A 15,123-nucleotide genomic window follows, 5' to 3' on the forward strand; every position below is an offset into this window, starting at 1 on the left:
ATAACTTCCATACTCCCCAAACCACAGAAAGATGAAAAAAATGTAAAGCAATCAACCCCAACCAACATCAGCAACCAGTCAGGTCACAGCAGACTCCTTAGGGATCTGGAATTCAGTTCCAAACATAATATTACACATATCTCACCTACAGAAGTTACTACCAGAACTCAGCCAAGTCTCCCCCATCCTAGAGAATAAAGAACAATGCAGTCCCCTGGTTCTTTCCTTTGTTCTCAGCTTTGGCCTAAGATCAGTGCAAAAGCACATCAGCTATCTCCTGCTATTTATAATCCTAGGCCTGATTTGCACATGCTCTGTGAACTTTTGCAATGCATCTCAAAATACAAATAAAACCCTCAGAGCAAGTCTCTGCAGTAAGAACTGTGTTGACAGTTGTTTTTTTTTTTTCCACTAGTGCTTATAGAACTATGCTTTAAAAATATGAAAAAAAAAAAAAAGATAAAAGAAAAAAGCTGTTATGAAAATTCAATTTAGTTACCATTGGAGGAAAATAGCAAAAACACACAGTCCATTAACTGTGATCCTTTTTGCTATCTCTAGGCAACTTTCTGCAGAACTATGACCTTTCAGAGAGAGCAGGACAAGGAATGCCTACTGGTGATCTAGGTTACTTCATACTATTATTAAACAGTCTTTAATCCTCTCCTTACAATGACTTCAAGGCTTTCTCCTCAAGCTCCTCTGCAGCACAGAAAGGTCAAAACATCAGCCCAGGACACCCAGACACTAATGGAAAGTCTATCTTACAGAAAACAATTCAAACTTTAAAATACCAAACTAATAAAGTAATATGCAATAATTTCTAGTTCAGGATAAAAATAATGCAATATATTATGCAAAAAAACATGAATAAAAAACTAACATGAACAGTATTAAACATATTATCCTAAAAAATTTAACAAAGCTTCTCAGACCACTATGGTTGATAAAAAGTTTGACAATTTCATCTCTGCCAGAAGTAATGCTTAATACAAGCAGAGATACTAGCTCCATAATTTATAAAATTATCTAAGTATGCCTTTCATTCATCCCTGAAATAGTATGCTTCCACCAGAAAGTGCATTTTTAGTTTTATTGCTGGTAGTAAAACCAAAACACATTTATGAAATCAAGCTGTGTGATTCTGCACATTAATGGGACCTCCTGGCTTTCTGCTGTCCCATTTCCTAATCGCCAGATAACAATTTTCTATTGTCTCCTGTCCCACTATACCCCTCCAATAGATCTTCACTGAGACAAAAAGACTGCCCCAAAAATTTACATTTTTAAGATTTTGCTTTAGAAACAGACAATCCTTAAATAAAGCCACTAAAAAGTAGGAAATTTGGATCTGGTTTTTACCCATTTTTGTTTCCTGTGACACCAGCACTCAGGTGTATTTACTATTTATTACCTTACATACATATTTATATATGTGAATAGAGATGATTTTAAGTTCTGCTTTCTGACAGTCAACAAGATGCATGGAGAAAGTCTGGAGAAAGAACTTTGTGAGTTTTCACAAGACATTTTCACTGTGAAATACTCTGCAGCAATCATGAGCTGCAGTTTTCCAAGACAGCAATCACTGCTCTGCACATAAATATACTACCTCAAAAGGTGAAGGAAGGAATGACTGCTTACCCTTTCAGGAAAGGGAAAAATATCTGTGTATTAATGTTAATAGAGATAATAGATTTATGGCAATCCTTGTCTGCAGTTCATGGCAAAGCTGAAGGGCAAGACTTGACTCCTGGAAACAATTTTTCATGGACAGGAGGGAAGGCAGCAGTAAAAATGAAACAGAAAACACCTTCATGATGTTCCTCTAAATAAAGCATCTTCATTTATTTACTTATTGATTGTTTAAAAATAAATAAAGGACATCACAACTGCCAGTGCATTACAAAACCCAGGGCCTTGTGCTCAGGATACCACAAATCAGATTAGTTCACATTGTTTAACAGCCACAGTTCATTCAAACGTCTATGTGGCTTAATCAGCCTAATCACGGGCATTGAGCAACTCCAGCAAAATGTTTACAGCCTCCTTCCTTGCAGGGGATTTCTCAGGGCTCTCCAAATCACCACCAGCCCCTGTTTTGGCAGTGCATCTATTATCATTTGAAGGACAGCAGAGGCCACAAGGCAGCTCCCTCTCCCTGCAGACCAGCTTTCCATCTGCCCTCTGGGAGATCTGAACTCCAAACCCCAGAACTGTGACCCAGGTCCTCTGTAAAAGGTCCTTCCATCACAGCCACGTGGGCCATCTCTTTCAATGGAAACCTTGACAAAGGTTCAGTTTACAGTGTTGTCCCTTGTATTCCTGATTTTGCAAAGCAAGAGTCTCACCACATTTCGAGAAGGGGGACAACCCACACTCCAACACCCCAAAAGAGATTTCCCTCTGTCAGTGGAATAGCCTCTCAAAAAATGGCTCCTCAAATTGAAATTTGAGTATCATCTTGTACAGGATACCTAGGATATGTTTGTTTCTCCCTCTAAAATATAGCATCTTGATATACTAAGAGAAGTTTGATTAGAATTAGTTTGATTAGAATTAGTGTGAATCAGAATTAGCATACTGTGAAAGCACTGCAGTGAATACTAAGTCAAACACAAGATACAAGTTGCTTCTACCTGCTCCCAAGAGGAGAAACATATCTGACTAGACCAACCTGTGCTGCAGAAGACACAAACCATTTCCTTACTGGTGGTACTGAGTCCTACAACACGAGATATAAATTTTTTAAGGTAACAATATGAAAACTTTGTAAGTCTTTAGACATATCACTTCAGGAAGAAAACTGTCTAAACACTAATAATTAGCCTGCCAAGCTCCTCTCATTGCATCCATGACAGTTACTGGGCACAGAATCAGAGCAGTCCAAACAAGATGCCACAGAGATGGGCAGACAGACACACTCACATTGTCAAAGCCTCAAGCTCTAATGAGTTAATTGCCTCTCCTGGTCAAAGAAAGGCTGGACTCATAGGGATGTTCCCAATCCTATTATGATTAAGGCTTGGAGCCCAAAGACCTAAAGAAATAAGTTCTGTGTAAGTGCACAGAAACTAGAAAGGAAGATAAACCATGGCCTACTTTTGTTTGTCTTAGCATGTTTAAAAATACGTACACAAAACACCATGGCTGTCAGTCTCAGGGTTTTTCTTATTAAGGTTACAAACAATAAACTTTAGTTTAGCAAATTACTAGCACAGATATAGACTTCAAAGGGTTGCTAACTATCATTATTAAAAATCTTACATTTAATGTTTTCCTGAAAGCTGAGTTCTGAAAATAAGAAATCTCAAGTTTTATTCCACTTGTTTTTTTTCCAGCCATTTTCTGGTTTTACCTGCTTAAGGAAACAGCTTGGACTGTTAATCTTATGCACCACATAGAAGCCCCCAAATAGCAGGTTAAAACCAGCAGGTTTAGACGGTGTGATTTCTTTGAGTTCTGATTTCTCTCACCATTTGGTTGGCCATGCTGCATCCCTAATTATGCTCATGACTGTCAGCCTCGTATGCTGACCATGTCGCACTTCTTTACCCTCTGCTCTGCATGTCTATTGGTGCAGGATTCTCCCTCACAGAGACCTCACCCACAACTGTGAGGAAATCTGCTCTGACCTTCTGTCACACAAAGAGAAAATGAGGAATAGCTGAGGAGTGAAATATCAATTAACAGTGTGCAGCTCAGCTACCTCCAGTTCTGCTCATTAGCTGTGCTTCCTGCCACAAATGTCAGCGGTGTTTAACAGCTTGTAGAGAGCCATGTCTTGTCCACAGCTGATTATATAGAAACAATAAAGCTGACATAAGGAAGTACATAACAGTATGAGGCTTTTTTCCCTTTAACAGCAGCAAACCTGTTAGTATTTACCCAGACTTGGAGTTTTCTTCTCTTCACCCCTCCATCTCTGCAGTGCAAAGATGCATTTGTTAGCCTGCATCTACCAGGGAAGGCTCCCTGCAGGCTGCCACCAGAGCACTGTGCCTGCTACCCCTGGCACAGCAGGGCAGGGGCTTTATTGCAATTCCTTAGGCAAGGAGGAACCCCCACATGTGCCTCTGCGTCACCTGCAGCACTGCCACTGAGCACAGCCACATTTCTCATTAAATCCCCTGCCAGCACACAGCTCAGCAATAGCTTTGAAGAGTTTCCAGAGAAGGAGTAATTTCTGCTGTATTCTCACAAACTGAAGTTTGTCTCTTGTTTGTGAATAGATCCACAGTGGAGGATGATAAATGGATGGGGTGCTATCAAATGGGATGTGAACGCTGGGTATTTCAGCATTCTTACTTTGCTTTCCTCAGGACATCTCACACTTGCTGGGATGGGAAGTTCCCCACTGTGTCCAGCAAAGCAATACCTGACTCTGCTCCTCTCTCCAGCTTGAGCTGGGGCAGATGCTTCAGCCTGACTGGCCTTATAAGAGGGAATTCAGAAGACAGATATTTATGTGCTTGCCATTAAGTTCCACATCATTACACAGAGAATAATGTGCATAATATAGGATTAAAATGCACGTGGAATTTACATTCACACTAATTAAAAATAATTTCTACCAGATTTTGTCATAAAGATTTGACAGTAGACATTGAGATCTAGCAGTATATCCCCCAGAAATTTACTTGGAATATAATCTCAAATTAGGTTAAACATTTAGACTGAATATTAGCTGAAAACCTGTAAAACATAGGTCTGGAAGAATTACCTAGATCTGAACTGAAGTCTAATACACTATTATTTCAAAAGCTGTGCTCAATCCTATTTTGAATCCAATTGCAAAAATGGTGAACCAATTGAAATTATGAACAGCAATGTACCAGAATGGCAAGCAGAAGAGGGAGGAAAGAACACTGCAAACAAGTGTTAACAATATCAGCTTTTCCATTACAGACACCCTGTCCCCACAGATCCCCAAGAGCTTTACATCCTGCCTTACCCATTAAAAGTAACTAATTAATCTTACAGTACTTGAGTTGTCTGTCAGCTGGGAACACATTCATGACATTTTCAAGGGATGCTGAGTTAGGCTGAGCTGATCATCATCAAGGAAAAGAATATAAGTAGGTTGAAAGTTCAGAAACACAGACAACATACAACAGCAAATTCCATTAAAAAGAGACATGAACCAGTACAGTTGAAGAAAAATTTTCTGATATAATGATAAGGAGAGAGAAACTTTGAAAAATGTAAGACCTGCACTGCAGAAGATGGAAAGCTTGACTTGAGTTTGTAGCAAGATCACAAAGCTAAGACAAGGAAATTTAAACTTTAGTGTAAAGAGCTACAGTCTAAAAAGCCAGTCATACTAGGAGTGCTGTATCTAGGAAGGGTAGCATATGGAATAATGTCATGTGCATTTCTGTCATCATCAGCAAAATCCTAAACTAGAATCCATGACATCTTCTGCCTCAATAACTCCATTCCAGTACTGCTAATGTCTCTTGCACACCAGGATATGGTATTACTCTTTACCTCCTGCCCTGACTGGCTGGATAATATGGCCATATGCTGATGAAAAGGTGCCATGCTCCACCCCAGGACATTTGCATTTCAACAAGGGAAAAAGTAATTTCTGTATATGGACTACGTGTAGGGAGTACTGCAGATTCCTTTACAAAGAGAAGCACATCATAGACCTAACACAGTATTATTAACAACTGAAGTTGTAATTCTGCTTTTTTTAATTTTGAATTTAAAAAAAAGTTGTCCTTTTTAACAAGTAAGTAGCACATAAATAACTGCTACTAAATTCAAAGCAACCAGATGAGATGGTGCTTAGCAGAAAAGATAACAGGGTGGACTATGACTCGTGTTTGAATAATGTTTAGCACCAAGAACAGGAAAAGCACATTATGCAATTCTGCCTTCTCTGAAAAGAGCAAATCTTTCTTGTTTTGTTTTTAATTATATATATTAGGAGAGAGAAGCCAAGTTTGAGGTCAATTACTATTCTGGCAAAATCCAAGGAAACGTAGGATTGTCCTTTATGTATCAACAAGGAAAAATGTGATCATACGAATAATCTGTAAACATACATCATTCATGTTTTCCACTTACCATGTTGTATTTCACTACCAAACACAGGTACCCCCTCTGCTTCCTACGACATTCAGAGCCAGCCTCTGGAAATGCTATTTTCTATTGCTAAACACAGCTATTACAGTCAGCCCTATTCAGCTGTTATTTGCAAAGCAAAGAATGTTTTTTATAGCAACTTCCTTTATATCTACTTTTTTGCCAAACAGCAAGGGTCAGTGATATCAACTCAGTCCCAATTCAGCTCTCTTGGATATCACTGCACTCAATTTACATGGGGAAATGAGGAAACAACAAAGTGATAAATTTCAACACAGAACTGAAAGGTTTTTAAGAGAAGGAGGAATTGGGGTAGAGCTCTGAAACACAACAGATTGCAGTCATGAACTCTGGCTAAGAAACAGAGCCACAGGTGGTGGAGCTTGGCAGTGTGAAGCCTGAAGCCACCACACCGCCTGCAGTGTTGTCAACAAGAGAGCTTGTAGAGGAGATGTCGGTCTGTCTTTCAATAATTTGTATGAAGAAAACACTGTGAGAAAATAACAACTTGTTTCTCTAGCACATCTACTTAAGTAATTCTAAAACCCAGGCTACTCATGCCACTTCAGGCTGAATCTTGGCCTCAACAAAGCAAGTCAGGGTAGGCAGAATTTGAATAGGAGAAATCAAGCTCTACATGCAAGTTTGCAGGGGGTGTTGTACAGATAGGTCAATGGCTCTTCTTCAACAGCCTGAAGCCAATTTGGACTGTTAAAAATAATTCTGAAAAAAATATTTAAAAACTGATCTGGTAAAAGGTCAAACTTTATCTGGTCAACAGCATTCAGATGGTCAAATCTCTTGCAGTCCAATCCCAAGATGGGGGTGTCTTTGCTGATCCAAACTTATTTAAGAAGAGTGTAGCAGAAGTTAACACCAATCCACACTGAACTGTTTGCTTAAGATAAAATCTACTCACACATCATGAATGCCACCCTGAATGGAGGTGGGAGAGGTGCAGCGCTGTGGCTGGGACCTTGGACTGCACAACTATCAGAATCTACTTAGTTTGATATTAGACATATTTCGCCAAGCAAGACAGAAACCCAACATGTCAAGAATGAAGATGAAAAATGCTGATAAAAACTCACATAGCAAATGACTAAATTTTTAGATGTTGCACTTTGAGATTTAGAGGACTAGAACAGCTGTGAAAAATCAAAGCTAGGCAAGTAACAGGAACACACTCTTTATACATACATTCAATTCCAACCCTACAAAACATACCAAAATATTTTTTAGTGACTGCACATTTCAATTGTTAGTTCAAAATAACTTGGTTTGCCATATGGGTGCACAGACACATTTTTAGACACTTGTCTTTTTTTACTTTTCCAAATCCATTAGCAACCATGCAGTTACACAGAAATAACATTCTGTTGGGAGCTTTCAATCAGAAAAAAAAGCTGTATTTTTTGCATCCATTGGAATAAAAATATTTTCCTTTGTTGCATTAGTTTGATCACCAACAAGCCCAAAGGAACAGAGGAAAAATATTTTAAAACATGCTTTTAAGCACTGGGGAGTAGAGAAGAAGGGTTACACTTTATTTAAATTTAGACATAAATGAAATTAAATGACTATTTGAATTAGACTGTATTGGTCTTGCTAGTGGCAATTAAGTGTTCATGAGATGCATACTAACTCATGATTTCAATAATAATGATCCAGGAATCTTTTTTCCCCTGTTTTGAAATTATGCAAGCTTAAAAGTACTTACTTTTAAACAAAAGTTTTATATCTTTTGATACTACACTTCATCTGTAAATAAGTATCTTTTACACTGTAAAATTCATAATGCTCTTCTAATTTAGGTTTTAATTTTCTTAAAATCAGCAAAGAACCAAAACTGGTATTTATCAAGAAGCAAAACATTCCAAACAAGCAATTAGAAAAAGACCTCTGGTTCGCTGCCTTCCTCTACATTTAGAGAAACATTCCATGGAAAATATTTTGCTGAACCTTTGACTCTTTTATACATCTTTGGAAGAGTAAGATGGACAATCCACTTCAGTCTTAATGTAACATGTCAAGTTCCTAAAAGCTTAAATACTCTACATACTAAATATTGTTTCTTTTGATACCACAGACCATGTTACTACTCATCCAGATTGTGTCACGTGGAATCTTTGTGGCTTATCTGGATAACAAAGAAAATACAGTGAAGTTTCTCTGATCAGCTACTCTGATTTCCTGCTAGAACAGTGTACACAGCAGCATTTCACCCTCTGCAAAATAAAACCCTGTATGGCATAAGGTGTAACAGAGAGAAAAGTTCACCTGCAGTGTGACGATGTCTTGCCGAGTGAAGGGCTCATCTGTCAGGAGATCCTTGTAGCTCTTTGGTTTTATGTTCAGCTGCTCAACTGCCTAACAGCCAGGCAAAATACACAAATACCAAAATCTCATTATTGTGTGGAATATTACAAGTAAATAGGTGATATCAATAAAATGTTGAAGACCAAATCATAAAGAAAACAATTTCACCCTCATTCTCAGCTGGCAACTGCAGTATTTTCAATGTGGGTTTTAATAAATGAGAAGCTTTTGTCTCTCATCCCTACAAAAGTTGACAGTTTTGTGTGGTTTGCTGGGTTATTTTTCTAAGACAAACCTTGCAATCTCCATTCCATAGTTATGTCCATCATTCAACCAAATTAATCATAAAAGTAATGCCAAAATTTAAAAAAAAAAAAATCTTGCTTTCAGTTTTCTAAGTTCTTACCTGCAAAAGACCCCTGAATCTATCTTATTTACCCAAATGTCCTCTGTGGTTCTCAGATGGAAGAGATAATGTCCCAGAGATAATGATCTCCAGAAGGCCATAAATTAATTCCATGCTTATAATAAACCAGTAACTGCAATTATTTCATGTGGTACCACATGAGGCAGAAACCCTCTTGGCACAGCCCATTCAGGAAGCCCAGTATTGCAAATTGCAGCAAAGAGACAAAGAGTTCTGCAGTACTGACCAGGGTTTAATAAAGACCACCCTTAAACTCATCCTTGCCTGTTAACCCCAGCAGCCAAAGAATGCTGCTTGCAGAAAGAACAGAAAATATTTTCTATTTTAACCTGATCTAGACTGCTGTCACAGGTGAGGACAGCTCTATTACATCAGAGCAAGTTTTCAAAGCCATGATGAATCCAGCCTTTTCCTTGATTGCAATGGTTTCAGCCTGTTCCTCCCTCAGTATCTGAATATCTCATCAGAATTCAAAAGGATGTTCCAGTGTTCAGACTTTTTACAACACTGGATATGGATTCATTAATTGAAGGATTTATTTGCTACTGAAAAAATAAATAAATCTTGCTTTTACAGTAAGGCCTATGCTAAGAAGTCACAATTAAAATTCCACTTGGGCTTACATAAATGTTCACAAAACATGAATAAAATGCAGTTTAAGTGTCCATTAAGGCATTCTTTCTTCTATATTCCCAGCTCCAGCTAAAATGCTCTTTTTTATTCACTGGATGAATAGAAATGAGGCAATGTTTTTGTGATGACACTGTATCAGAAAGAAGACAACAGAAAATTTGTCTCTTATTTCAACTGAGAAGCATATCAAAGCTACTAATTTTGAAACACAAGATTCAGTACATGCAGATTAACTTAAGAAAAGGTTTTAGAAATACTATTTAATTATTATTCTAAACTTGTTCCTATTTTGAAGGCTAAAGTTGGACAACAATTTATGAAGTCACTCCATCTCCTGTCCTTTCATTTTCCTGGCTGTAAAACAAGAATAAAATTTATTTGTCTTTCTAAAACATTTTGTGGGTTTGACTGAAATGCATCAAGTACAAAATACTAATAATGAAATGCAATAGAGAACCTACCTCATAGGCAAACACATTTCCAGTAGTCTTGATGGCCACAATATGGGAGTTATTGGTAAATACAGTAAACAGCACTGGACAGTGGTACTTGCCTGATAGAAGGAAAAAAGCACACATTTCACATGAAGACCTGCAACTGTTTTGAAATAGCTTATTTCTCTGATCTCTGTGGATTATATTTACATTAATTTTTAATATAAAGTGTAACTTCAGCGGGTACTTAATGGTGTTTTAATAACATTTTGATTCTCCAGTGACAGAAACAATGCTAGAGAAAGTAACAGTTAAGAGAGCTGTAAAACAAGCAAGGAAAATGCAGTTTTTAAATCTATTGCCTTCAATTTCCTAACACAGAACTTCGTCCAATTTGTTTCATATTTATGAAATACCATCATATAATTGTTACTGTTGTAATCAAAGATCTATTGATAACATGAACCTTGTAACGTGTCCTGTATCACTCTTGTTCCCAGGAATAAAAGTTTAGCTTATAGCCTACAGAAAAGTACACAGCAGCTGTTGTGCTTTAAGCAGAGGAGAGCATTTTGTATTCAAATGTGGCAAGCAGAATGCCATTAAATCTGAACACGTTACTCAGTAAGGAACCCAGCTTCTGCTCTAATCAAGCTGTGAATTTTCCCAGGAGGGTCAGCATAAATATTAAGCAAGTCAACAGCAAGCAAACTGATGGGAGGCAATGTAGGAGGAAAAAGAAAAAATGTCTGGATAATCTCAGCAGAAAGCAGTTAGAAGAAGGTTATTAATACTTGATCAGTTTGCTAGACCTGGGGGTTTGGGTGAGATTTTTAAAATAAGTTGGACCTATTTAGTTCTTTTCTTCCTAATTACCATTTGAAAATCAAAAGCAGCAGGGAGGCCAGAACAGGCTGCTCCCAGCACCTGCAGGGACAGGGAGGCAAACACCCGCGGAGACCGACCCCTCACTGCGCCACCAGAGGCAGCTCTGCCCCCTGCACAGGCCAAAGCTGAGGACACTTTTGTTATTGCCACCAGGGCTGAAGCAAAGTCACTGCCACAAGGGACTCAAGAAAGGCATTTTTGCAAGTTCCCAACTGATGGATACAGAAACACAGTGTTAAAATATGAGGCCTCATTTCAGCTTTGTAAAAAAAAAATAAGCCACCCTATTCTCAGTCCTAGGAAAAGCAAAACTGCTGAGGGCACACACATGTTGATCTGGATGGAAAGTACCCAACTAATAAGTGATTTCTAAATGTGAGAAGCTGCAAGGCCCAAAGGTCTTTTATATCACATTTATGTGTGAACAGAGATCCTACAACCATTCCATGTTATGATTTAGAGAAAAGTTTGCTGACAGACAGAAATGCAACACTTAATTTTTGTCTTTTGTTGCATTTTCCCTTGGTTGGTTAATGACACAGAATTAACCTTTTCAAGGAAAAAACTTCTAAGACTCTATGGCTGTTGTCATTCCACCCCAGCATTGTGAGCTGGATTTCTTTAGGGAAAGCACTATGTCATGGTATCTTTCAAAAGCCTTGGCCACACTGACTATTGATCAATTTTTAACACCCTGCTCTTGAGACAGATGGAACACAAGGCACAGAAGAAATCCATCAGCTACAGAAAAGAATTTGTAATCCATAGATTTTGGTAAGATAAGGAGACAGACATTCCAGAATTTTATTCCCACCTAATCTTAGCCATTTTCATTTCAAAGAAATCATTATATGCTTTGTAGAAGATGAATTCATCCCCACTCTCTGCTTTTGCTCCTACCATGCTCTCTTAGGAGGCTGATTTTATATCTTGCAAAAATAAAACTTGAGGCAGCTGTCTTGTGTGCTTCTTTTCATAAAATCCCACGTGTTTATTTAAGTCTAATCCCTTTTATAAACAAAAAGCTGTTCAAAACCAAGTGAACAGCAAATATTGCCACAGGCAAGTTGGAAATAAGATAACATTACAGAAATTTCACTTTTTCTGATTCTTTCCTTAAAGTAAACAGTACCTTAGTGGCATAGCAGCTATAGTAAAGTGAAATTGCTGAATAATTTAATCCCCAGTGTAAAGAAAAACAGAAATGGAACTTTGAAGGTAAACATATCATTCACAAGAAGCAATTATTCTACTCAAAAAAACATGGTAGAGAACACAAACTACTTAAGTTCACTATGAGTAAGACAAACCAGAATTTATTAAAGCACTCATTAAGGAAAAAAACACAACAAAACACCACCACAGAAAATGACTGCACTTACCTTCACTATTTTTAGCAAAATTCAGCTTTATAAGTGATTTGGCATCTAGTTTCTACAGAAAATAAAGCATTAAAAAGATTAATCACAACAGAATGTAACCACGGAAATAAAAAGAAACTGTAGCATCACTGTTAGGACTTCAATGGTACATAATTTATTAATAATATATTGTTGGTTGTCTGAATTATCAGAACCCTGGGAATTCGAGTCACAGCCCACCAAAACAAGGCTCAGGGAGCCTGAGAATGGGGATATGTTTGTTTACAGGGCTCTATTTGACTCAGGACAGTGCTAACCATGGGGAATCAGTTCAAGGAGTTGCACAACTCTTAGCATAGACTGAAAGGGGAGCTGGCATGAAAAGCTAAGAGGCAAAGATCATTGCCACTGACCAGAAAGGAAAATTCAGCAGGGACCTCTGATGAAAGTCATAAAGCTAGCAAACCATTTTGGCAATCAAGCTCGATGCCTTTTCTGAAATAACTGTAATTTTCCTTTTACTCAGGAAATGTGCAGCAGAGCTCACATGACAGCCAGCAATAATAAAGAGAAAGAGAGGCACAAGTTCTCTAGAGAGGCATTTGGGGTAACAAAGGGAGTCCCAGGAGGGACTTTCAGCCCCTTAACCCCCAGGTAACAATTCCACTGAACAGGGAACTGAGGTGACAGCCAAGGCTGGGATAATGTTCTTCAGCTCTAGAGAGGACACTGCAAACTAAGCTACTCCACGTGCTCTCCCACACTTCATCAGAAGCATGTCTATGGCATTTTTCTGCTGCCCTCTCTCTGGAAGGGTTTTCTGACATGGGAAGAGCAGAGCTGTTGGGCTGGCAAACATATCTGGATAATCAGGCTGCTCCTGTCCTGCAGCCTTCCCTAAGACATGGAAGCAGCACACACCCCCAAAGTAACAGTGAGCCTTCAGTAACATGCCAGGTCTCCAGCCATTCCATGGGATCAGTGTGTGATTTGGGTACATCACTGGCAAGACAGGGCACATCACCACCTGGGTGACCTCATCAGCACAGCCCAGCAGGATGGTCAGGTAGTGCATGACCGTGGCACCCAGCTGGAGATGAAAACAAGCTGCAAGGCTGAGTCAGGATCTGAGACTTCTGAAAAACAAAGCCTTTGATTGTATCAGCTGTCAGAGACAGTTTCACAGCCAAATGGATCCTTAAAAGCCATACAGCACAGGCCTTTTAAAAGAAACAATTGGTTCTCTTCTCAAAACATGCACCTGAAGAAATTAGGGAGGTTTTTATAACCCAGACAATTACAAGCAGAGATCTGCCAGCCCTGGTGCCAACATGCTACTTCAATCATTATGGCAAAAAACAATAAAGTGTGAAACTAAGTTAGTGGGCTTTCTGTGCCTAATCAAAATTCATATTCTTGGTTTACAGGGTACATGTTAAGACAGCTGGACTCATTCATTTATATGAAGGTGCTTCTCAAATTGCTCTCAACCAACTGGTAGGCTCATTTGCTGCCAGAAAGGTAACCATCTCTCTAATTCATTAGAGGAAGAGCAATGAGAGCTTGTAGAAATAAGATGGGAAGGGAAAAAAGAGGCCAAATTTGGTTATATTTAGTTATGTGATAGAGACCAGTATGACTGCTTTTCCTTAAGTGGATTCTCAAAAAAAAAACCAAACACCCAAACCACTCTAGTATCTGCCCACTGCTGGGGTACAAAGAAGGACAGCAAAGGCAATAGCAGCAAATGGCAGTCTGAAATTAATAAGTGAATGCAGAGCTTTATTTATCTATTTATCTTCTTACAATAACAAATTTATCAAAGAAATAGCAGGGGAACTGCAGAGTTGCCAAAATGAACATCTGATCCTGGACAGATCTGTTCAACCTAAACAACTATTAACACAAAGCAGCATCCATCTGTGCACATGTTGTGCAACAGCCCAAAAATTATGTTTCAGCAAAAGCTTCTTTAGAAATACAACCAGTGGAAACATAGATAATTTCAAGAAAGGTCCTTAAATTATCCTCCTGGCAGATCTGAGCTACACTCAAAACACATGAACATCTTTACAGAAAAATGGAAATAGTTCAGTAAGAAACAGTTCAGCATGATTGAAGATTCAGATTTATACCTTGACAGAAATTACGCAGAAAAGACAGCCTAAACTGCTATGCAGACTTTAAAGGTAGCAAAAGCTGCAGTGCACTTTTCATCTGTCACCCTATGATGTATTGTTAGAAGTGCTGTCAAGTCCTCGGACTCTCACTCCATGCCCAGGGAAATAGTATGGTATTTCAGGTCATATCTTTCCATTATATGGAAAAAGGTTATTTTTCAGCCTCAGTTACTCATGGTGCATCAGCTGCTCATGCTGGATCTGCTCCCCACAGAGACCAGCACTTACACAGTCTTATGTCAACAATAAATAAAAAACGAGTGACTGTCATACAGGAGTTGAAGTACTGCCTAGAGTTAGAAGTCTATAGTGAAGTGCTGTATGAATATTACAAACTTTTATTGCCACAGGCTGGCCTTCTATCAGAAGCAACCTTGGCATGTCAACTCATGCCCTTTGGAGCAGCTCCTTCAGCTTGCGTGGCAGGGCAAGAGGGGGATTTAGTATTTCAGCAAAGGAAATCTTTGGAGCCTCAGAACAGCAAAACCAGATGATGATGATGTGCTACAATGGACTGCTCAATGCCCAAGACCAGGCTACAGGATCTGCCAACTGCACACAGAGCAGCCACAGAGGAGGGAGCCCACAACCAGGACTTCCAGGAGGTTCAGTTTTGAAACTCCTACACATTACCCAGCAAAGTGTAATAGGACATGATATAGGCAAGCTGTGTAATATCATTTTTTTCCTCTCAAGTTCTTCATTTCACAAGAAAACAGGATTATCTTGCATGTGGGTGAATCTCCTTTTATTTATTCTCCGTCAAAAGTCAAAGCTTTCCAAGCACC

The 15,123-nt window shown here is 38.7% G+C and overlaps 1 protein-coding gene across 1 annotated transcript in view; it reads right to left on the reverse strand.

Moving 5' to 3' along the window:
* The window catches only part of PPIL2 (peptidylprolyl isomerase like 2), a 67,820-nt gene that overhangs the window by 40,984 nt on the left and 11,713 nt on the right, over positions 1–15,123 (reverse strand). The window contains exons 6-8 of the mRNA XM_021549965.3: positions 12,177–12,228; positions 9,934–10,025; positions 8,374–8,463 (exon numbers count right to left, since the gene is read on the reverse strand). Coding sequence (XP_021405640.1) covers positions 8,374–8,463; positions 9,934–10,025; positions 12,177–12,228 — 234 coding nt within the window. The remainder of the gene's footprint in view (positions 1–8,373; positions 8,464–9,933; positions 10,026–12,176; positions 12,229–15,123) is intronic.

This window comes from Lonchura striata, chromosome 15, assembly GCF_050655825.1.
Source record: "Lonchura striata isolate lonStrDom1 chromosome 15, ASM5065582v1, whole genome shotgun sequence".
Taxonomy (NCBI): Eukaryota; Metazoa; Chordata; class Aves; order Passeriformes; family Estrildidae; genus Lonchura; species Lonchura striata.